The sequence below is a fragment of the Balaenoptera physalus genome (assembly GCF_965194825.1).
Source record: "Balaenoptera physalus genome assembly, chromosome: 7".
Taxonomy (NCBI): domain Eukaryota; kingdom Metazoa; phylum Chordata; class Mammalia; order Artiodactyla; family Balaenopteridae; genus Balaenoptera; species Balaenoptera physalus.
Genome location: NC_138886.1, coordinates 23,986,850 through 24,011,947, shown reverse-complemented (window position 1 = coordinate 24,011,947; position 25,098 = coordinate 23,986,850). Strand labels below are relative to the sequence as shown.

The following is a 25,098-nucleotide window of genomic DNA, read 5'->3' as shown; positions in this document are numbered from 1 at the left end:
ATATGTCAGCCCTTCAGTAGATCTGAAGTCAAGGAATCTGTAGGGGAGGCTGCTAATTGTGCCCTGATAATCATTTCCCTTTCTTCAATAATAAAACTCCTGAATTTTGGTTGGGTATTGTGCCATCCAAAGTAAAGACTGCATTTCTTCACCCCTTTGCAGCTAGATGCACCCTTATGATCAAGTTCTGGCTAACTGTGTGTTAACCAAGTAGTCTATGGAACTTTCAGGAATTATCTTTAAAGGGAAGGGGCATTCTTTTTTTGTCCCTTTTCCTCTTTTCTTCTGGCTGAAACATGGATGTGATGGCTGGAGCTGGATCAGCCATTCTGGACTATGAGGTGAAGGTGTACATTGAAGATTGGAGGGGCGTAGGTCCCAATGATCATGGAGCCACTGTACCAGCTCTGCACTCCTGTGTTTATGTGAGAAATAAACTTCAACTTTGCTCCAACCACCTTTACTTTGGCTTTTGGATTCAGAATTTGATAACTGATACTGGGATGCTGCAAATAACATCTAAAATGTAGTACTGGCTTAGTGGAATTGGTAGGCAGTGGATGTCAAGAATAGATATTGTCTTTTATATAATGGCTACACATTTGATGAAATTGGATGGACCACATGCTGACAGAGGTCACGGCAATAGAAGAAATGGTGGGAGAGTGATAAAAGTGTGAATGTTGCTCCTTGTTGCTTTTCACAAAGTCATATAAAAGTGAGATGAACTGGGGCTAGAGCCAGACAGACTGCAGCAGAGATGGAAGGCAATCCTGCTTTACCAAGGGAGGCACTGTCTCTAGCCTGTAATAAAATTGATTAAAATCTTGAAGCATAGAAAATGCCAACAGCCTCTGTTCTCCAAACTGCAGCTATTAAGAGCAGTGGCCTTGAAGTGGCAGCCTTAGCAGGAGACAAGGCTGCGGCAGCAAGCCATTTTCAAGACTTCTCTGCCAGAAAATGCAAACGAGTAGCTCCAAAGATCAGACTGTGGGTGTTGCCTTCCCACCCAAACTTCTTGGTCAGGTGGCCCCAAAGTTTTTACCTTCAAGTTGAGAAGAAGCACAGGCAGAGCACAGAACACCGGTCTAGACCAGATCTTTGGCTGTGGGTACTTGGTGGAATTCTATTGGCAGAGAAACCACAACCCTGGGCACCCCCCAAACTGCCCCAGGAGTAAGCAGGGCTACAAAAGCTCTGTAGCCCCACCTTGGATGTGGCCAGGGAGGTCAGTGGACAAGGAGTCCCTCCCAGAGTGGGACTGGGCTGTCAGGTGACCATCCAAGGGACTCGATGGCCGGCCAGAGGTGTCTTCATTATTCCTGCAGTGGGCTTGGGTAACCCCTTGCAGCAGTGTTTCCTGTTCTCTCTCTCCTCTTATGAATGAGTTTTCAATGGCTGTTTTCCTGTTTCTACTTCACAACTGTTTATGGGCTATGTTGGGAGAAAATAACTTTAGTGAGTTTATAGGTCATTAGACCACAAGAAGCCACCCAGAGCTGACGGAGAAGACCACAAATCACTCAAATGTGATTTTGGCTTTAGATCCATGCCATACTTGGATGGAGTTTAAGTTGTCTACCTCAGGGACAACGTGAGGCAAGAAAGGTGACACCAAAGGGTTGAGCTATGGCAGAGACCACTAATTGTCCCTCAAACCCATTCTTTCCTTGTTTCTCAGAAACGGAACTCCTGAATTTTTATTTTATTTTATTTTTTTAGAGCTCTCTTTTTTTTTTTTTTGACCACACCATGCAGCTTGTGGGATCTTAGTTCCCCAACCAGGGATCGAATCCAGGCCTTCGGCAGTGAAAGCATCGAGTCCTAAGCACTGGACCACCAGGGAATTCCCAGAACTCCTGAATTTTAGTTAGGCACATGGCTTCTTGGAATAAAAACTATCTTTCCCAGACTCCCTTGCGGTAGGTATGGCCCTGTAAGTTTGGATTGATGAGATGTACAACATTCACATGACACGCCCTAAGGGAAGGGTCTTGCTTTTCTCCTCCCCTCTCCTCCATTCTGCCTGCTAGAACGTGAACACGACTGGAGCTGCCATCGCGGACCTGAATGTACAAGCTGCATACTGGGAATGGCCAAGTAACAAGTCAGAAGGAACCTGAGACCCTAGGGATCATGCAGCCACCTGGCAGCCCTGCATGGGAGAGGGTAAAGAAACTTCTACTTTGTGTAAGCTACTGTTGTCATGACAGCTGAATCTAATTCTGATCTAGAACTTGCCACACAAGGTCAAGGCTGTCCATGCTCATCCTTCACCAGAGGGAAGGTGAAGATGGCAGAGAGTACTCTCCTCCAAGAGAGTCAACATTTACTTAAAAAAAAAAAAAAGCAAACAAAATGAGAAAACATTTCCAGAAATCAAGACATCAGAATAAAAATGTCAACACACAATAACAGTGTTGCATAGCTTGAATGTCTTTATATTGATCAAATTGTTTTTCAGTAGAGTCATTGAAAGAACAGGTCAGAATGAAAAACACTCCAAATTTACAGACAAAATATTGCTAATCAATTAAGATACTTTTCAAAACTACATGACAACACAAATCCCTTGGTTGCTCCACACAGAACGTGAGTTACAGAGATGCCAGACAGCCCGGCCATCGGACTCCCTCCCTGCTTGGTTTCCCAGGCTGAGGTCAGAGTCTTTGCCAGGGTCTGAGGGACCAGCTCTTGGAGACAAGTTCCAGAAACGAGATACATCTCTCTCCAGTAGCTTACTGGAGGTTTTGGTTTAGGATTAACCTTGACTCTCTGGAACAGACTCCCAGAATGGCACATGTTGAAAAAACCCAGAGAGCTCATCCCCTCGAGCCCAAACTCCCCCTTTTACTTAGAAGGAAAGTGAGGGCTGAGGGCGACACATCTTGTCTAAGTCTAATCTAGACCCACGTCCTGCCTCTGCCCACCCTTTCCCATTGACGCTGCCTCTTCGTTGCCTCCGGTTCTATGGTAACTTCTACGAGGAACAAAAAAACATCAACCAGCAACTTTGCAGCAACAGCATCTACGCTAATCTCAAAGCAAACTGAAGTCTAAATTACTGTGGTAGGAATTAAGACCAGCCCAAGTTTGTGATCCAACCCTCCCCGCTCCTCCCCCAACCAAATTCAGTTGGATCACTTGTTCTGGAAAATCAAAACACCTAGTGCAGGTTCTATGGAGTGACACCAGGAGGGATCTCCCATTTTATGTCTGCACATCGACGAGTCTAATTAGATCTTCCGAGAGTGTCAGAACACAGGATGTAAATGTCTTCTCCATTCATACCCCAATTTCCCAGGCAAAATATTTATCCTGATTTTGATGAAGTTCTTCACTTAGGGCTAAAACGGGCTTCTTAGGTATAATTGCTTATGTGTATAAGGTGATGAAGCAGGAATCTTGAACTCCACAAATTAATCAGTAGCATCTGTAGTATCTACTTGCATATTTTATTCCTTTCGATAACTCTCTTGTCTTGTTCTTCCCCAGGATTTCATGGATTTTGTTCCTGGTAACATCTGCTGAGTCTGAACTACTGGCCTGCACAGTGGCAGAAAAAGGCTGGTTGCAACCTTCGGTAAGCTTTTTGGAAATTGATGTAAAATAATGGCAGCATTTCCTCAACCATATGAAACAATTTGTTTCTTAAAAATATAATAAAACATAAATCTCCAAACTCATTTAGACTTCACAAGCTTTTTACACACAGGGTGATGATGCCTTTTTATCAAAAGGCAATGATTTGCTCAATATCCTGATGGCATTTAAATTTACTTCAGCTTTCCCTCTTTTTTGGTGCCTGGCTGATCGAATTTTCTGAGTCCAGAAGTACTTGTATGATACTCCTTTGTGCCCTTGGTTCTCTTGAGAAGAAAAGCGATTTTCTCTTACAAAACCCCAGCTGATTCTACTTCTGTTTCATGGATTTGGGGGCTAGTCACTGATAAATTAACTTTTCAGAGTAATTCATCCAGAGCAGTGTCAGATTCCAGCTGATGAAAACTTTAATAGCATCATCTTATTCAATCCTCATATTCAACCCAAAGTCCTCAGTATTATTTATTTCTCCTATTTTACAGATGAGAAAATGGAGGTAAAGCTCATAAGTGACTAGGCCTAGGGCTAGCTGTTGAGTGGAATCAGAAACCAAATCCTGTACCCCTTAGCTCCAAACTCTGCTGCTACACTCTGCTAGCCTGGCATTATGCTGACAAGGATGGGGCTTCGGTGTCTCCTGTCGCACAGTATGGCTCACGACACAGCACGCAACACCTTCCTCCACTCCAGCCATTTAACAGTAAAACATCGGTGGGGAAAAGATGTAAAGAATGCGGTAAATATGCTCGGTCTGGAGACAACCTTTAGAAACCTGGCCCCTACCGTAAAGGTCTTTACCCAGTTTGTGACCAGGAAACTACTCAACTAGTCCAGCTTGCTACACATCAAAATGGCCTCATTTCAGTGCACTATAACATGAAACCATCCTTTTTCTATAAATTCCGTTAAGAAATTGGATACTTAGCTGTTTCTTCTGGATACATAAAACCACTATTTCAAAATACCACTTCAGAATGTTTACGTAATTTATTTTCCTTAAATAATAATTTGCTACAATCCTGTCACAAATTAAAAAAAAAATTAACATAGTATTAACAAAGGCAGAATTCTTTAGGACAATCAAAATCATGGTGTACTTAGAATAAATTAACATCAAATTGTGTTTATATTCAGATAGTCTGATCCTCTCCTTTGAGATGAAACGAAGACCATTGTAACTAAGAGTGAATGCACACATTTGTTCTTCTATACAGAGACTCGTTCTTTATATAAACTCAACTGTAATTTGAATCAAGTTAGGAATCCCGAGAAACACTCACCCGTGGGAGCACACACAACCCACAGACACACACACGCCTCCACAGGCAACCCTCGAGAAGCTGGGTTTCCCGTGGCTCAACGACTCGATCTTTTCTCAGAAGGGCCAAAGATTCTGAATATATTTAGGTGATATCCCATCTCCCCTCAGGAAAATTGTAATGTTTCAAGTGTAATAGCTCGAAGTAGCAGCAATCCATGTCTTAGATTCAGTAGTGGATGATTCCAGTCCTGGGTGCTGAGTGTACAGCAAGAGGAAGGCAGAGGCAAGAGGCACCTGCTCCGAAAACGAACACGTGGGACAACACTGGGAGTCCTTGTTCTCAGAGTCTCAACTGAAAACTCACCCGAAACCTGCACTGCCCGATTCAGGCACTGGTGTGAACCTGAGGAGGGTCACTAATGCAGGGAGAAGGCAGGGCATTTGGACACACTTCTCAGAAACGTCAATATTGGAAGTGGCAGGGAGATGGGACCAAGGAAGGGAGGGCAGAAAAGGCACCGCTTGCCCCTCGGCCTGACACCCCACCCGCTGCCGTTCAGTACATTCATGGGGTTTCTCATTAGCATCAGGGCAGGTGAACACTGACTGTTCCAGCTCCGCCCAGACACACGGAAAGCTCAGCCCTTAGTCCTATACACGTATACACACAACTCATCCAAGCAACTCTCAACAGCCACACCATCTCGTTTCTGGGAGGTCAACAGGGCTGCTGGTGTCCCCTCTCAATTGCCCAAGGATGGTTTACAGGAATATGGAGACGGAGAAGGAGGGAGGCATTAGGACAGGCCCCAAACTGAGATCCCCTTCTGCTTATTTCTCTCCGGAGGAGGTGGGAGCCTAAATGATGCTATAACCGCATGCGTTATCTACACAGTTCCTATGTACACGATACCTTTTTCTTTTAATAGATATTTAAAGTGCCTGGGTTCAAATATGCTCATTCCTTTCCCACAGCCTACAAATTCCTCTTGCTGCTTCCAGAGAGAAGGAGGACGCCCTTGGGAAAGAGGAATGAACGTCTTCACAGTCGTCTTAACTGGGATCCAGCATTTGGACTAAGCCTTCTTCATAAACACGAAGAATCGCTTCACACACGAACTTATACTGGCTCTGGAAAGGAAAAGAAAGCCGTCAAGCTGGCCAGCAGCTCCACAAATGCTGCATCAGACCACAGACACAGTTATTCTTTCACCTCACTCATAAACACCCTGAGCTCCAGCTCCGGCCGAGCCAGGCCCTGGGCTACATCAGGGACACGGTATGGAGAAGACACACCTACCTGTGAGCTCACTAGGTCATGAGGGCTGGGCAATGTGGCATGGAAACACGGCAGAGGGAGGGACCAGCAGTCTCGGGGAGTCAGGGAGGGACACAGGTTGCTGCAGGGTCGCCGTTCCAATGTACACACCAGTGTACGTTGAAATGAAAGGACGGCCCATTCAGAGGAGCATAGCCAGGGCTCACGTTCCCGGCCCAGGACAGCTGGCGGTAGCGGGGCTGGTTGGGAGGTGGCACGGGTGGGCTGGGACCTGGCTGCGGAAGGCCTTGCACTGAGATAAGGAGTCTGGATTTTGTCTTCCAAAGGAAAGCCACCGAAAGCCGCTCTACAGGATAAGGTTCTTTATATTATCAAACACCTAAGAGACTTACTTTACTGATGTGTCCTGGGTGACAGGAAAGCATTCAGACTGAGCTGCACCAGCTAGGAAAATGCACCCAGAAGATGCAATGAGGTCTTCCATACCACAAAACAGGGCAGAGAACCTGATTTTTTTTTTCTTAACCAGGTTTCCTGGGTGCACATGAATTTAAAACAAGAGCTCACCATTGTTAGAGAAATCTTATGAGCTTGGTCCATGAGTCCGTGAGGACACAGAGCTGAGGGCAAGTCCCACTCCCTTCTTTGCTAACTTCTCCTCATCCATCGGGGGGTGTGGCCTCGGAGGCCATTCCTCCAGAAAGCCTTGACTTTCCAAAGTCAGCTTTTGATACTCTTCCCGAGTTCTTAGACTCCCTTTGGACTTCTCCCACTGCTGCTGAGATTTATAGTCAACTGATCCAGTTCTACTAGATATAAGCTCAGGTCTCTCCTGCTTGTGCAATTATCTGTTGAGTGGATGAATGAATGAATATGGGATAGTCCTTATTTTGCAGATGGGGAAACTGAGGCTTAGAGCGAGGTTAAGGCACTATTCAAAGGTTGCCCAGTATGTGGGGGAGTGTGAATCATGAACTTTCCATGCCACCTCACTGCTCCTGTTGTAGCTCTGGGGGAAGCCACAATATTTCCTCTTGTGGACACTTGCAGTGCCAGGTACCCAGGCGTGACGTACGTGGGAGAGAGCCCAGAAGAGGAGAGAGTAGGGCCATGTGAGACATCTGCTGAGCCAAAAGGCTCACCCAGGAACAGGAGGGTGGGGTGAAACCCTCAGGTGACCTTGCTTACTTCTGATGGACAGACACATGATGGGTCAGTGGCTTGACAATGCAGAGTGCAACCAGGGCTGCTCCCCGGCCAAGCGGCTGGCAGGAAACAAACCGTGAGGCAGCAGAAGCGGAGGGTAGCGAGAGGCAGAACTCGGATGGGGTGGGTGTTGGAACCGCTCAGCCCCTGACAAGCTCTGTGACCGTGGGCAAGTGACTCGGTCCCTTGGAGCCTTGGTCTCTCGACCTGCAGAGCCCTTCGTGCAGGCCTGGCCATCGTTAGTATTTTTATTATTGCATTTCTACTCACTGATGTCTGCACCATCATGGCGCGCTGGTCTCGCATTTTCCGAACGATATCCAGTGGGTAAACGGGCAGGTTCCTCTCGATTAGGCACATGGATGTTTCCATGGTGACCAACACACCGGTTCGACCTATCCCAGCACTGGGGGGAAAGGAGCAGAGACGGGATTTGCTCAGACAGCATTTCTGCACAGCCCAGCTCGGCTCCTCGCCAGTTCCCTCGTTTACTCAGATGGAGCTTTCCTCCTCTGACCTTCGAAGAACACAAAACACACACTCAAGGTGTGCCCTTGAACAGACTGGGGGCTTCAAAACCAATGGGAAGAAACCCACCTTTCCGTGCAAAGTCCACCCCCCATCTTATGCGCATCTACTGTGAGGTCAGTCAGCTGGGAACAGGGGGAAAGATGAGGGAGGGAGTTTGTTCTCCAGTTCTGCGCTGCAATCAGAAGTCTGTCCAAATCTTTTGACATTGTGAAGAAAGAAAGCAAACAGAGCTTTGTAAAAAGCGTATCTTGTGGGATTTAGGTGGGCTTGACGCCTGCCAACTTTCTCCAGGCCTTTCCCAAGGAGTATGAGCATTAAAACAATAAAGCCAACAAGCCGCAGTACCTGCAGTGAACTAGGACGGGTTCACCTTCCACTCTCAGGGACCTCGCGCAGTTTACAAACTCCAGGAAGTCCGAGGAGTCATCGGGAACGCCGTGGTCTGGCCATGCCACGTACTGGAGATGTGTCACTGGGTGCTCCTCTCCGGTCTGCGAAGAGACAGAGTGGCCTCGCTGAGTTACCTGGACGGTGGGCAGGTGGAACGGAGGACCCTGGACCCGCTCCGGCCTCCAGCCAGGGAGCGCCTGTCTCCGGACACTCTTCTGCCACTGGGTACCAGCCTGCCATGGCCACTGCCAACTCCTGCCCACCCGCCTTCCATACGCTCCCAAACACCCACTCTCGAGGGTTCCGCTGGGGCCACCTCCTGCCCGATGTCCCCTCCACCACTTCTGCCCACAGTGATCTCTTCCCGTTTGCTCCTATGGCACTTACTATTAGGGCCACCCACGTTGGCTCTTTTTTGTATGGTCAAAATACACGTAACAAGTAGTTTACCATGTTAAACGTTATTAAGTGTACAGTTCAGTGGCATTAAGTACAATTCTTTCCAGAGCCTTTTCATCTTCCCAAGCTGAAACACTGTGCCCGTTAAACACTAACTTCATTCCCCAGCCATGCAGCCCTGGCAACCACCATCCTCCTTTCCGTCTCTGTGAACTGACTACTCCAGGGACCTCACACAAGAGAAGTCTCACAGTATCTGACCTTTTGGGTCTGGCTTCTTCCACTCAGCATAATGTCTTCGAGGTTCAACCATGCGGTAGCATGTGTCAGAACTTCCTTCTTTGTAAAGGGAGCCTAGGATTCCATTGTATGAATACACCACATTCTGTTTATCCATTTATCTGTCAGTGGACACTTGGGCTGCTTCCACCTGTCGCCTCCTGTGACATATGCTGCTGTGGACACAGGTGCTGGCTCTCTTCCAGGCAGTCTGTACATCTACTGAAATGCCCACCAGGTGAAAACACAGACTGACCTGGAAGTAGAGCGCTACCTGAGCCCACGGTGGACGCTGATTCAGCACCTGCCTCTAACCCGTGCCCTCCCCTGGACCACTCGCCGCCCGTGCAATGCTCACCTCGGTGTTCGTGACCAGCATTTCCCGGAACACGTAAGCGATGGTGCAGTCCTCTGACTGACAGCGGATGTGAAAGCTGCCGTGTTCCATGACCTCGGGAGGATAGGGCCAGTACTGGTGGCATTTGGTCTGCAAGGGAACCAGCGGGTAGGGGTTAGGCTCGGCTGTGCGGTGGTCCTCGTGGCGGTTAACTGGGCAGATGGGTTGGATGTTTGGCCAGAGCCCTCTCACTCGCACCAGGTACTCCGAGAGCTGCTGGGAGAAGAGAGACGCAGGCGAGGCCACTCTGTGCTGTGTCTGTTTTCTGAGGGTGGGCGGGGAACCTCCCTTCCTCCTCTGGGGAGCGGGGGAGGGGTGGAGCGGTCAACCCGCCGGAGGCCAGGCCACAGCTCTCACTCCAGCTGGAGCTGGAATTTGAGCACACAGACTTTTCTTCTTCATCACCAGGGTCCAACTGCTGGAGAAACAGGAGAGCCTCCGACATGAGGCCTCGACTTCGGAGCGACCTCTACCCGACACCTCCGTCCCTCGGCCCCTTCTCTGCTCTCAACACCCCTTTCTACCTCATCCCTCCTTCGGCGTCCACTCCTCACCCCCTTGAGGTGGAACTCCTCAAGGCACAGCCGCTAAGAGCACACATCTGGGAGCCAGAAAGACGTCTGCTACGATCATTTTCTCCTCCACGGCGAGCCCTATGACCTTGAACCTGCTACTGCTTAACCGCTCTGATTTTCACATTCTTCACCTGAAAGACAGGCCAGCACCTGCTTCCCAGATGGTGACAGAGGCTGGAGAGAATGGTGTGCAGTGCCAGGCTCACTGCGGGGGGCGGGTCAGCGGTGACGGTGGCCGTTATCACCACCGCTGCCGCAGGCCCCACCAGTGCTTTCGTATACGACTCCTACGGAGCTGACACGCGCCGGACAGCAGAGGAGGAAACCCGGGCTCAGCAGGATTAAGTGGGCTGCCCCGGGTCCAGGGCTGCTGCGGCTCCCCACGGCCCCTCCCGTCTTCTCTTCCCCCTTCCAAGTCCTGAAACTTGTTCCCTAGCAGTCTCACTCCTGCCTCTGGCCTCGAAGCAAAGCTCAGGGCCAAGCTGCCTATCCCATCATAGATCCATCAAGTCAAATTCTGACTCATTCAAAAAAAATTTTCTCTCCAAGCCTACAGCTGCATCAGCTTGGGTAAAAAGTACGTTTACTTACAGCTGAGAGGGGGTATAAACCAACAGACGCACGTAATTTAAAAGAGCTTTTCTATTCTTATTTTCAAACGTCACAGTGAATGTGTGAAATTAAAGCATGCTGCTGAAAAGGCGGCGTTAAGAGTTTACTTGTAAACCTTAAACCTGGGTATTTTGGTTAGTGGCCACTTCCCGGCTTCTCCAAGACACGAAGGACTACTGTCCATAGAACCCGAGGCAGAGCCAACACCCAGCAGGCCTGCATCTGCTTCCTTATCTGTGGGGGTGTAGCTGTCTGCCGCAGCCTCCCAAGGGTCCTGCCCACAGGACAGCTGATGGCAAGCTTCGCTCTGAAGTGACAAACCCGTGCAGGGCTGAGCCACAAATACCTCTATTTCCAGAGACTCCCAGTGAATCTGACCAGAACTGGACTCTCTTTACTCCTTGATCAAATTTAGATTTTAGGTCTACTTGGATCTCTAAGCACTGGGGGTGTAGCGGAAAGAGCAAGAAGTTTGTGCATATCCTGAGTTTCCCTCCTGGTTGATAAGTTCCACTAACTTGCAGTCCTGGGCAAGGTACTTCGCTTCTCTGAACCTCAGTTTTGGCCGTACTGTGCGGCTGGCAGGATCTTAGTTCCCTGACCAGGGATCGAACCCAGGCCCCCTGCAGTGGAAGCTCGGAGTCCTAACCAATGGACTGCCAGGGGATTCCTTAATGCCTACTATCTTTTGATCAGTATATGCTAAGCACTAAATGGTGCTTTTTATGGACATTATTTTATCTGGGTCTCCAAACAATCTTATGAGGTAGATACCATCATTATCTCTGTTTTGCATAAGAGTAAACAGGCTCAGAGAGTGAATCCACTTGTGCCAGATCCTACATATAGGAAATGGAGCATATATAGATGCAAAAAATAATTTTTCCCCCAAAAGAAACATCCTTGATGGGAGGGGAAGGAGAAGACCCTTTCAATGGAAAGACTGTATACCTCTATACCTCTGTTTCCTCTTGGAGGAAACTCATGGACCTGAAGGGAGAACACAGTGGAAAACGTTTTAGGTCGGAATGAAAAGAGGGAGAAATGAAAGCTATTCTGTGGCAGGAGTGCCTCACTGACCACTGGCCTCTGGGCAAGGCTCCCAGCACCTACAGACGTGAGCACAGCACAGGGCGGCGATGGGGACCCCGCCAGCTATACGCCTGTGGGGAGGCTCACTCCGCAAAATGCAGAATATGGGAGAAATCAAACGGGACGTGCCGAGAACTTCCTCTCTCAGAAAAAGCAGGGGACAGAGCTGCCGGCCTGGAGTGACTGACTCCTAATCAGGAGGAACTCAGGGGGGTGGTGAGGACCAGATAAGGGACCTCAGGATAAAGGGCTCAGGTCACCTGAGCGTTTGTAACAGGAGAGGGAGGAAACGCGTAGCCTGGATTTGAGAACAGGTTTCCAACCATTGATAAACAACAGAGGTAAGTTCCCAGGGCCAGAGATTACGAAGGGAATGCTCTGACTCATGGGAGATGGGAATCTCTAACCCGATGGAACCAGCCGGAAGGGGTTCCATTAGGAAGAAAGGGCTGGGAAACAAACCAACCAACCCACCGGGTTACATGGAGACCTCGGAGGAGCTCAGGTTCAGAGCGGACTCCAATCAGGACAAAACGGGAGGGGCAGGACCTGCAAGGGCAGCCGGTGGAAGTGAGGCCTCCTGGATGGAAGAAAGGGCCTTTTCTCCTGAGCTGGAACAGGCAGAATGAGGGGAAGAAGGGACTGCCATCGGGGCAGATGTCTGTCACTAACCGCGCCTGCTGGCTGCTCTCTTTTCTCCATGGAGAACAATGACCTTGCAGCTGGGAAGGGCCGAGCCAACTTTGAAGGGGAAGGAGCAGCCCAACACAGGTGAGGAGAGCTCCTGGCTGCCCCATGGGTTCAGGTGTTGGCTCGTAGGACTCGCAGCACCACTGAAAGACCTCATGAGCTCGGAGAGGAGCACCTCCATGGACAGTTTCTGAGAAAACCTGGAGAATCCAGGTTCTCCAAAGTCACAGAACAGGCAGGCAAACATGGCACAGTTTCATATGGGGAGATTCTGGAGACAACAAGGCCATAAACTTGATGTCTTGTCATCTATAATATACCACAATGGCCCAGATCAAGGCCTGCAAAGTGTGGGATTTGGTAGGAGGCTAGGAGGAGATGGGGTCTGTATTAAACGGCATAGAACCACATGGTGGGAACGTGGATTTTTCCACGTATGCCGTAGAGAATTTCTCAGTTTGGGTCTAGGATAGCTTTAACCTTATCTCCCTAGTACTTTAACTCTCTTTTTAGGAGACAGCACATGAGCGTGTGGGCAAGCACGCCTTGGGTTCACAGCCTGGAAGGCAAGAATATTTATTTAGACTTTAAAAACATTGTCTTGTGGTTTTTGCATTTTTACACATACCTTCTTTTTATGGCAAGTGATACTGGGCTTCCATTTAAGATATATCTTTCAAAGGAAATTTTTTAAAGCAAGAAAAGGTGAGCCAATTTGAAGAAGAATAATAAATAATACTACAGTAAAATATATATAGTAAAGTCCCGGCAATAATTAAGGTGTACCCAAACTACTATTACTGCTAGCTACCATCTGTATGATATTTACTGTGTGCCAAGCACTGTTCCAAGAAAGCTGCCTGTATTAACTCATTCAGTTACTCCACAAATCGACGATCGGTGTCATTATTATTCCATTTTACGTAGAGGTTCTGCAGGTTTCCTAAGCCACACAGGTAGGAAGTGACTGAGCAGGGATTTGAATTCAGGAAGCGTGGCCCTAGCATCTGCCCTCTTACCCAGGACACCACGGAACAAGATGGGTGCAGGCGCTCCAGAAAAAGAGAGAGGACAGGATAGGACTGTGAGCCAGCCGGAGTTCCCTAAGTTCAAAAAAGGTCCCAGTAATTTCACTGCCTTTCCAAAACAAGATTAGAAAATCACACATGCATACAAAAACAGAATATAAACAAAAATTAAAAATAGGCAAAAAACAAGATTTCCAGACAAGGAGATCAGGTGATGCCATAGACCTGCTGCCTTGTGATTGCAGCAAAGCTTCTGAGAGTTCTCACGGTAACCGGGTAGACAAGACGGAGAGATGGCCAGGGCTGGAAGCAGAGCTGAGAGAATGAGCAACTGCTCCCCGAAGAGTGCCCTCAACGTCTCTGACTCACGGTATTCTAGAAGGAGCTTTCTACTGCTTCTTGAGGGCCTTTACATTTTTAAATGGTGACTTGTGTGAAGAGAAGAGATTCTGATCGAGACTGTGAGTGACAAGAAGCTAAGAGTGAGAGCGAACACAGAGAATGACAGATGGAAAGCCCAAGGAGCCCAAGGGCACGCAGAAGGCCAGATCTGACGGCTCATCCTCCCAGGGATGATAATCGTGGCCACACAGACACACAACAGCTAATGTTTGCTGGACACCTGCGACAGGCAGCTCTCTAAGCTTTTCATATCTATTGTCTCAGTCTTCACAAACCCTCCAAGGCGGCACTACTATCTGCAGTTTATATTCAGGGAAGCTGAGGGTCAGAGAGGTTAAATAACTTGCTCAAGAAGAACGTGTTCTGAACCCAGATCGTCTGGCTCCAGAGCCCCGCCAGCGTGCTGCATGTAGGTTTCGGGAGTCAAATGCTTGAGTACAAAATGGGGAAACTGGCTAACAGCACCACTGAGACAAAGACCAGACAATTTTTTGCTGACCACCACCTTAATGGAAGTCGAGGATTATTTTCACATATCTGAAAGGGCAATGCATAGAAGAGAAGGGTAACTTATTACTGAGTCTTCCAGGTAAGAGAAGCAGGTGGGGTGGTGGTTCAAAGTGATGTGGATTTCAGCGTGTCGTAAAGAGGGATTTTTAAAAAAATCAGAGCCGAACACTCATGGAAGGACCCTGGAAGTGTTTTAGCCAAGGTGGGGAGCCATCTGCCTGGGACAACCTGTGTGAAAGCCCTTTGCAATCCACAGGTCTCTCTAGAAATAGTAGGAACACTTATTTTGCTGTTTTGGGTGAGAAGGTAGCCTGATCTCCTCAAACATACTATCCATTCCAATCCTGTATTCTGACTTTCAGCACAGCTCAATTTGGCATTCTGAGCTACATACCAAAGAGAGGCCTGGGAGGAGGTGGCACAAAGATCATTCAAAATAGGTGGTTCAAAATTAATTTATATTCGATTTTGGAATGTGTTTCTGGATAAACGTTTCATAATGAAGACACCCAGATGCAGGCAGAAGTTAGAGAACTCATGCTACACAGTATCCCTTGCACACTGACTTCTGTTATATAATCAGCGATCTGTTCCTACGGAAAATGCACATCAGGCTGAGCACAGCAGGGTGTCCACCACTCTCCTACTTAAGCCCTTCTTACCTCTTTTTTCCATCAGGTTTTGCTGCAACACAAGCAGAGGTTGACAGAGGTAATTTCTTCTACTTTTTATGGCCATTGTGAACCTGGCACTCATACTGCTCTTCTCAGGACCAGCACTTGTCCTGGGTGGGTAAGGCCACAGCTAAAACAGGGGTTCTGGGACAGGTAAGGCAAGGTGAAGAGCATTCCTGCTTGTTATAATGGATCGGAGGCAGGAATGGGAGGGGCTGTCTGATCACTCCTTAGCTTGGAAAGGCCAGGGAGTGGGCAGGAAGAGTGCCGAGCTTCCAGTCACTGGAGGTGTCCATCAGTAGCTCTGTACAGGAGGTTTATGGGTCACACAGGGGCTGGACCGGGTGACGTTTCATTAAGACCTTTTCCAGCTCTGAAATTCACGTTCTGCAGAGCACAGTGTGACATGCACACTTCTGAATTGGAAATCAAGCCACTTACCCGCCCTCGCTCTGTGAGAGTCGTCAACATGACGATGAGTGACAACTTCTGATCCCAGACTACCTGCCAAAATTGTGCACAGGTATGTGGCAGGGGTCCCTGAGCGGCAATGTACTTGTTCACGAGGTTAGCAGCAGGAATTTCCATCTGGCAAGAGATTGTTAAGGCATTAGAATCTGTTACTGCCACAAGGTGGACAGGGAAATGGGTCTTACATTCTTTTAGTTAGTGACTGTCATCACACCAGAAATAACATCTCTACCCATTTTCGGCCAATAAGAATAATCAAAGAAAAAGCTACTCTCAAAAATGCTTCAAAGGGACTTCCCTGGCGGTCCAGTGGTTAAGACTTCACGCTTCCACGGCAGGGGGCGCAGGTTCGATCCCTGGTCTGGGAACTAAGATCCCACAAGCCGTGTGGCCAAAAAAAAAAAAAAAGCTTCAAAAGTATTTGACATCTAGCATTAGATATTTAAGATAAAACTACATGATAGTCAATAGGCGATAATCAGAAGTGCACCTACGAGATGGAAAAGAGTTTAAGTGACCTTCACTGCTGTATCCTAAATATAATCAATATTGGGTAACTGCATTTTCAGCAACACATGCCAATCCTCATGCTTACGTCTTTCCCTATGCAGGGTTTTCTATCAAGATATTTATTTTCTTTGAAGCATAAGCCATACAGGCTTATCCCACCAACTGTTGTTCCACTTTGCTTTCTGCATGGCTGCCAATGTTTGTGCCACTGAGTCGATCAGTCTCCCTCCCAGCCCCAGCTTTACTGAGGTATAACTGACAAATAAAAATCGTATATATTTAAGGTGTACAACATGATGGTTTGATATATGTTTACAGTGTGAAATGATTCCTAGAGTCAAGTTCATGAACACATCACCTCACACAGTTACCATGTGAGTTGATTAATGCTAGATGTCAAAATGTTTTCAACTGTGCTCCGTGTCCCTCTCCCACCCTGCTCTCCTTTTACTTCTAAACTAAGTCCTTTCTATGAAAGAACACTCAGAACTGGCTGAGCTTTGGAGTGGCACTGTGATTCACCCATTCTTAGATGGGAAAGGTAAATGGAGGTGCCTAACTCATGGTTTGGTTGGCGCTTGGGTTAAGGGCTTCCTCAGCCCTGTTCTCAGTCAGTCCCCACCCCAGGACTGTATGGTCTTCGCAGCCCCACCATTTCTGATGCTCTGCTTGCAGGACACCAGGAATGTTGAGGTGAGGGTCAATGAATCCCACAGATGCTTCTGAATAAGTGGAATCACTGATCAGACCCATTCTTGCTGGTAGTTCTTGATGTCATGCTATAACCTGAGAACTTGAAAAGTCATCTGTTCATTTAGATCAGAGGTTGGTAAGCTATGGGCTGAAGGCCAAATTTAACTGCCACTTTGCAAGCCTAAGGTGTTTTTTTCGTGTTTTCACATGGTTGCATTTTAAACGGCTATATAAGTACCTAATTAATATCCTCAGTTTTGTCTCTTGGCTTGCAGAGACCAAAATATTTATTGTCTGGCCCTCTACAGAAGAAGTGTGCTGACCCCTGGTTTCGATAAAGAAACTGAAGTTCAGAGAGGCTAAGTTGCCTAAGATGCATTTTCAGAGTGAAATGAATGTTTTCCCCACAACATGTGAAATCTTTTACCTTTTGTTTTTGGGTTATATGCCCAGAGGTGGTTTTATTTTTCTTATTTCTAGGCAGGATGTACAGTAATGACATGGGGAAAAAACACAGAAAGTTACAAACATACCAATGGCCAAAACAACAGAACACCTGAATGTCTGCAGTTGAGGACAGAAGGCATGTGGATGATGGAGTCAGAGACACAGAATCTGAGTTTTGGTCTCACCTTCCGTTAGCTTTGTGACTTTTCAAATTATTAAATGTCTCTGAACCTTAGTTTCATCCTCTGTAAAATGAGACTATTCTGCCTTCCCTCAACGGCTGCTGTGGTGATGAAATGAGGGAGTGAACGGGAAAGCACTTCGCCAACTGCAAAGCACTACACACGCCGCTGTCATGCTTGTTGTAGTGATTAACGTGCTTTTTCTCATGATCCAGATTTTTAACTTACATTCACGTAACTCGCATTAATATAATCTTCGTTTCTCTGCAATAATACCCGGGTGGTGTCATCTGTGGGGAGAGCAAGACATTTATTGATTATTCCTAGTGTTATTTTTATCGCACCGAGTAAACAAGAGTTCAGTTCCCAGCCCCATCTGCAGCTCTCGCCTCATTAGCATAAACACTATTCCCCAACTGTTCAGAGTTTGAAATGGCTGCAGTAAAGACGGTGGTGTTTACAGACACATTGAAAATTGTTCCAGAATACCAGACAATCTGTTTTAAAAAGGGAAACATTATCTCAGTGTGTTTGTGGCGGTGGGGAGGGGGTATTCACGCCGGATACTCACAAGGCAGTACATCTTTATATCGGTTTTTGTCCAAATTTTGAGGCAGCTTTGCAAATGTGATGGCCAAACCGGGCTTCTTTCTGTAGAGTTGCTATATGACAAATAGAGAAGTAAAAAAACAAAAAAAACATTGCAAAAAACAGCTATGGAGAGAGTGTGAAAACATACTCTATCAGTAAAGTTTACCAGTCACAGCACCAAAATCTTAACATTTAAAAGTGATTTCATATATTAAGAGAAAAATCTTCCCAATAAGAAATTCTACAATCCCATGAGAAACTGACTAAATTCTTCAATAATTTTTTCTTTTTAACATGACGATCTTTGAGGAAAAGTCACAAGAAGGGGTGTGAGTCACAGATAATGGATCCCGGTAAGTAAAACTTCATCTTTATGACAATTATTTGACAAGAGCTAAAAGCAAGTAGAGAGAAAGAAAGAATTCTGACTGAAAATTAAATGGAAATCATTTACATTAGTCTAAAAACACTTCCTTCCAATTTAATGGAGTGAACCATATTCTTTGCTAAGAACAAGAGCATTTCATTTCATTCATTTCAGAAGTATACTTCCACAGTAAAAACATTTATTCCAATACATAGTAAACTTCATTTAAACATTCATTTAAAGAGGTATTTCCCTATACATGCAATCATTAGTAAATAATTCAGTTAAAACCATCTTTGCATATTTACAAGCACATATTAGACACATCCGTACTGTACCTGATGTGACGTTGACAACAGCTCTGTGAGAGGTATTAATAGTATTCTTGTTTTGTAAGTGAGAGGCAGAGATTAAATGCTTTGCTCAAGATTAAAACCAGAGGCTGAACTCAGATCTGACGCCAATGCTTGAGTTTTTTTTCTTTGAAGTGACATTTTATTGAGGTATGACTGACATGTAAAAAGTGGTATATAGTTAACGTACAACTCGATGAGTTTGGGGATAAGTATACGCCCATAAAACCATCACCACCATAAAGGCGTAAGATACATCCATCCCCTCTCAGAGTTTCCCCTTGCCCTTTTGAGTTTTCTTTTCTATACAACTGTGTCCCCCACTTCAAACTAGAGTGTGAAACACTATTCACCAGTGGTTTTTAGTTAACTTTACGGGAATTTAAAAACAACTTTTTTTTCAGTGTTGGAAGTGATTTTTTTTTTTTTTTGCAGAAAATTTAAGAAATTCAGACTAATATAAAGAAAAAAGTTACCAGTAATTTCACAACCCTGAGATGACCTTTTTTTAAAAAAATTTTATTTATTTTGACTGCATTGGGTCTTCGTTGCTGCGGGCAGGCTTTCTCTAGTTGCGGCGAGTGGGGGCTACTCTTTGTTGCAGTGAGCGGGCTTTTTATTCCTGTGGCTTCTCTTGTTGTGGAGCATAGGCCCTAGGCGCACGGGTTTCAGTAGTTGTGGCTTGCGGGCTCTAGAGCGCAGGCTCAGTAGTTGTGGCGCACGGGCTTAGTTGCTCCACGGCATGTCAGATCTTTCCAGACCAGGGCTAAAACCCATGTCCCCTGCATTGGCAGGCAGATTCTTAACCACTGCGCCACCAGGGAAGTCCTGAGATGACCTTTTTCATCTACCTTCTCCAGCTTTTTTTTTCATGCACACATGTATACAAACATATGTAATCATATATGTAAACACATAAAATACACAGATATCACTATGTTTTTAAAAACAAAAAATGAGACTGAACATTTATTAGCACTTTCCATATTATGTTCTATAGAACCCAAGTATTCTGAAAAAAGCTACTAGGTATTGCTTAGAAAAAGTTTCAAGGTCAAGGAAATTTGGGAAATACTACAAGTCACCTTATGTTCTATGAATCTCTAAGACGACCAGTCCTGTAAGTGCATAACCTAATTAAATTCTGATTAGCTAAGCATTTCTCAAGCTAATTTGGCCATGGAGGATCTCACGTCTCACAAGACGTGTCCTGGGAAATACCACTGTAATTTTGAAGGCTGTCTTCCCCACTTATTATATAGTGTCTAGTTCCCTGTGTCATTTAAATACTCGAAGTATTCTCTATACACATGATTTTTACTGGCTCAATAATCTATAAGGTTTTCATAGTTTAACTTTTATTCTACTTCTTGATTAGACTGTTTTCAATTTTTTACTATTATAAACTCCCAGGAACAGAATTACTGCATTAAAGCATATTTTTGAGGACTTTGATACACACACACACACACACACACACACACACACACACACACACACACACACACACACAGAAAATGGAGTTGCCCTCCAGGGGTGTATGAGAATGGTTAGTCCACCAAATTGTGGCCAGTATCATCAACTAAAATGTGTTTGCAATTTGAATAGGGAGGTGGAACAATGTCTTTCCCTGTATATTTTTGCAAATTGTATTTCTTGCTTTATAAACCAGCCTCTGTTGTTTTTTTCTCTTATTAGTTCTTTTATTAAACAAATTGCACAGAAATCACCAGAAGAGAATTAGCATAGACATTTTTGGTAATGATAATTATGTTATGTCTCATATATTTTCCAAATGTTTAGAATTTCCAATCTTTCCCTAAGCTCAACTATTAATCATCTTTACAATTTCAGTTCATAACAATCAAGTAGCCACTAAGCAACTTCTTAAAGGTCTGTGAGCGTTAATGAACTCTCTGGGCTCCTTCTTAAAATAAATTCATGATTTATTGGAAGTTTTGGTTTGATTCTGGGAGGAGGAGAATATCTGAGTCAGTCAAATTCCCCTAAATGAAAATTTGGGTCTAACTGACTAACTGCATAGAAGTGAAATCCAATTGAGTGAATATAGCCAGTAAACCTAACCTGGAGGGAAAAAGTTTTTCTTCTCCAAATAACGAAAGCGTAGGGCCTCCCTGGTGCTGCAGTGGTTGAGAATCTGCCTGCCAATGTAGGGGCTACGAGTTCGGGCCCTGGTCTCGGAAGATCCCACATGCCGCAGAGCAAGTAGGCCCGTGAGCCACAACTACTGAGCCTGCGCTCTAGAGCCCAGGAGGCATAACTACTGAGCCCATGTGCTGCAACTATTGAAGCCTGAATGCCTAGAGCCTGAGCTCCGCAACAAGAGAAGCCACCGCAATGAGAAGCCTGCACACCGCAACGAAGAGTAGCCCCCACTCACTGCAACCAGAGAAAAGCCCACGAGCAGCAACGAAGACCCAACGCACCAAAAAACAAAAAACACCAGAAGTGTAAATGTAATCAACTTGAGATGGTCTAGCGGAAGAGCATAGGTCTAGCAAAAGGCTTTAATCACAACAAGGATATGAATGTATCTCAGCAGTAATGATCTGTTGATAGGATTGTAAAGTATTAAAAATAAAATACAAATAAAGTACTATAGCACTGTCTTCAAATTTTTAAATATGCACACCCTGGGCTTTATCTGACAGAAATGCACAAAGATACATATCAAAGAAATTTATTGGCAGCAAAATATTTTCTTTAGCAGAAAACTGGAAACAGCCTGAATATTTCCCAACAGGGAAAAGTGTTCACTTAAATTCTGATATAGTTATACCACAAAATTATGTGCAAGTAATAGAGAGAAGAAGATAGACTAAAAGTACAGATTCCACTCATCTATTTAAGTGAAAAATGCAAGTTACACAATAATACAGTGGTGATCCCATTTCTACACATAGCAGCATACGCACAATGTGTATATAACATATGTGTGTGCACTTATGTATGTGTGTGTATAAAATATATTTGCAAGATCATTGGAACAAGTATGCAAGGATACACACCAAATTGTTATCTGTAAATTACAACAGAGACAGAAGCTAAAGGAGAGGGGGGTCAGAAGATAATTAATTTTACTTTGGCTATTTCTGAATTACTTGAATTATTACAATGTGAATTTTTAAAAATTCAAATGACTGGGGACTTCCCTGGTGGCACAGTGGTTAAGAATCCGCCTGCCAATGCAGGGGACACGGGTTCTAGCCCTGGTCTGGGAAGATCCCACATGTCGCGGAGCAACTAACTAAGCCCGTGTGCCACAACTACCGAGCCTGCATGCTGCAACTACTGAAGCCCGTGTGCCTAGAGCCCGTGCTCCGCAACAAGAGAAGCCACCGCAATGAGAAGCCCACGCACCGTAAGGACAGCAATGAAGACTGAACGCAGCCAAAAATAAATAAATAAACAAACAAATAAATTTATATAAAAAAATTCAAATGACTGAAGTGAGAAAAAGAACTACAACAAAAGAAATCTACAGGGGCTTCCCTGGTGGCGCAGTGGTTGAGAATCTGCCTGCTAATGCAGGGGACACGGGTTCGAGCCCTGGTCTGGGAAGATCCCACATGCTGCAGAGCAACTGGGCCCGTGAGCCACTACTACTGAGCCTGCGCGTCTGGAGCCTGTGCTCCACAACAAGAGAGGCCACGACAGTGAGAGGCCCGCGCACCGCGATGAAGAATGGCCCCCGCTTGCCGCAACTAGAGAAAGTCCTCGCACAGAAACGAAGACCCAACACAGCCAAAAATAAATAAATAAATTAAAAAAAAAAAAAAGAAATCTACACATAAAATTAAAAATTTTTTACAAAAAGTTGGGTGAACAAAGCTAAGATTTTTTTTTTTTTTTTTGCCTTTAGAAGGACTGACAACACACTCATTTTTATGCCTGCCTTGCCAAGGCTAACATTGAACCCTATTCCCACTGAACTGCTTCAGTACTATTCACACACTTAGTTTCTGAAGGTGTTAGCAGTTGGTTTTCAAGTTCTTTTAACTTATGGACTCTTCTCCAGACCTTGTGAGCTGCATGGCAGGCTGGGTGTGAAAACACTGCCCAGAGAAGGGTGGTCCGGAGTGGACAGAGATGGGCTGGAAACACAGGTATGTCTTTCTGGAAGGATCAGGGATGGGAGGTAATGAGCTGAAGACTATTATATTAGCCAGAATTTGAGAAAAGGCTCTTTCAAGAACTGCTCATGGGAATGACACAGTTTGCTTTGTTCATTCTTGGGCTAAAGGTATGTGAAGCAGGCAAGAGCTCCTAGTCTTTAAGATCCCTTAAATTCTGCCCTAGAATGAGAGCAACCCGGAGGCTGGAGAAGGTCACAGGGACGGAGGGTTATAAGATCACTTAGTTTTATTAAAATCTTAATTTTTATGTCCTCAAGTGCTTTGTTCTCATCATATCCGAGTGTAGTTCTAAGCAGCTGTGAAAGTAAGGGTGAATTATAAGAAGATTAGCTGAGAGGGTTTGCTATGGAACAACCGTATTTAGATTGCAGCATCAATATCACCGGCTCTGGCCTCCAGAGACAAAAACTGAACAGTGGGAGCTGGAGTTGACCAGCATGGTTCGGGGATGGATAAGACATACAGTTTTCCAGTTTAAACATTCCTCCTTTGAAAAAATCATCTAAAAGTAGAGAGAGGGCATCAGGAGATGACTCTGATCTCCTCAGACTTTTGGTCCAACCAAAGATGTGAAACCTGCTCACATCCCTCAGATAAAGGCTTCGGACACCCACTTGGCTCCAACCAGCAGATGCTGGCAAGGGCTGGCACAGTGGAAGCAAGCACCCCATCAACTGTACAACCAGATGAAGGGGGAATGCTCACTGGAGTTCTTGAAGACTGAGAACCCAAGAAGGGGGAAGAAGAAAGGAAAAGACAAAAAAAAAAAAAAAAATGGAGGGACTGGAAGGAACAATGAGTAAGGAGAGCAAATAGTAGAAACGGATGCCCTCTCATGCCCTTGGCAATGACCCAGAGTCTAGTGCAGGGCAACGACTTTCAAAACAGCTATTTACCGTGCTTTCTGTATCAAGCACTAAACTGTGGTGTCCATGAAGGCAGGTGTCTTGTTCGTTCTGTTCACCACCATAAACCCTAGGCCAGCATTGTGCCTGGTACATAGTAGGTGCTCAATAAAATGTTTAGAGTCTAGGAATAATGGGATCTGCTGCTTTGGACAAAGGGTACAAAGCACTTGAGTAAAGCAGGATGCGAGGTGGCATGGAGGCATGTAACTAAGCTAAGGGTAGCCCGTTTTTCATGAAGGCCTCGAGAGGTTGTCCCCCACTTTGCAGACATAAGAACAACTTACTGCTCACGGACAGCTCGTCCACACTGGGGACTTCCACTTTCCCTTGTACCTGACCCAGTCAGGGAGCAAGGACACTGCTGACGGGGTACTCAGAGTTTCTCCCTACCTTCCTGTAAAGGTTTGCTGAAATGAACGGACATCGTTGCTGGCAATTTGGGGACTTTCAATAGTGCTACTTTTATTATCATTATTTTTAATAGCGCTACTTTAAATCACAGTACCAAATGCAGATCCCAGTGCTGGCGTACTCAAGTATTCTTGCAGTGTCCCTTTCACAGATAAATACTTGACGATGAGGTGGGGTGGCAATTCCTTTAAATGGGTCCCCGGCACTTGAAATGTAAAGGCCACACACGTGGTCATTCCAAAGCCCGCAGTTCGCTCCCTGTATTCCAAGTGTTATACTTGATAATGTCTGCCTTTCTTAAAAGAAAAAAAAAATTTGAAAAATTAAAAAAAAAACTTTTAGTATGAGCTCTACTCTTGAAGGTACACCTACATGAGTAAGTCTTCAGCTGCCTTTGTCCTTCCAAATCAACTTTTATAACGATCACAGCAACCAGTAAGTCATCTGTTTTGACAGGGATGGATGTTTCTTATAATGGATGATGTAGGAGTGGGTTCGGGAGAAACAGTGGTCAGAAGAGAGAAAAAGATGGCTTCTGGTTTTGGCAAAGAGGGAAGATGCTGAGGTGGGAGGGGCGGGGGTATCCGAGTTTGACACGACCTTTGGTGGAGCCTTGTAGCCACTGCTCTAACTCATCAGTCCTGAGAGGTGGGAAGATAAATGTTTCTCATTTTCTATCAACTGCATTCCACAAGTCTCCAAGGAGCTTGCAAGGCCACTGGATGAGGATGGGCACAAGGGGCCTTTGCTTGCTGGGAAACCAGTTCTCAAAGGACAGTTAGCACCATCACTTAGCTTTTATCCAGCACCGTCTATACCAACTGCACACCCTTTCCCTTGCCTAAACAGAAAGCTCAACGCAGGGAAAAAGCATGAAATGAGCCACAAATTACTCTCAGGAAGGAATGACCCTGGGGCTGAGTCAACGAGTTCTTCAGAGGAGAGGAGGAGAGCATCCTGGAGGTGGTAATGGACTTGGAGCCTTGTGAACCCCAAGTCTGGGCGCCTTTATACGAGAGACAGAGGAACGCCCTACCTTGCCTGAACACAGTAGTTAGACAGTTCGAGGCTGGTCACAAA

The 25,098-nt window shown here is 45.7% G+C and overlaps 1 protein-coding gene across 8 annotated transcripts in view; it reads right to left on the bottom strand.

Annotated features, from left to right (window-relative positions):
- Positions 1 to 2,412: 2,412 nt before the first annotated feature.
- PTPN3 (protein tyrosine phosphatase non-receptor type 3) overlaps positions 2,413 to 25,098 on the bottom strand; it is a 144,944-nt gene continuing 122,258 nt past the window's right edge. For all 8 annotated transcript variants that reach the window (XM_082469130.1, XM_082469135.1, XM_082469128.1 and 5 more), the window contains 7 exons: positions 17,803 to 17,893; positions 17,460 to 17,521; positions 15,370 to 15,516; positions 9,307 to 9,435; positions 8,226 to 8,371; positions 7,620 to 7,755; positions 2,413 to 5,995 (listed from right to left, as the gene is read on the bottom strand). In XM_082469130.1, coding sequence (XP_082325256.1) covers positions 5,918 to 5,995; positions 7,620 to 7,755; positions 8,226 to 8,371; positions 9,307 to 9,435; positions 15,370 to 15,516; positions 17,460 to 17,521; positions 17,803 to 17,893 — 789 coding nt within the window. In that variant the 3' untranslated portion in view covers positions 2,413 to 5,917. The remainder of the gene's footprint in view (positions 5,996 to 7,619; positions 7,756 to 8,225; positions 8,372 to 9,306; positions 9,436 to 15,369; positions 15,517 to 17,459; positions 17,522 to 17,802; positions 17,894 to 25,098) is intronic.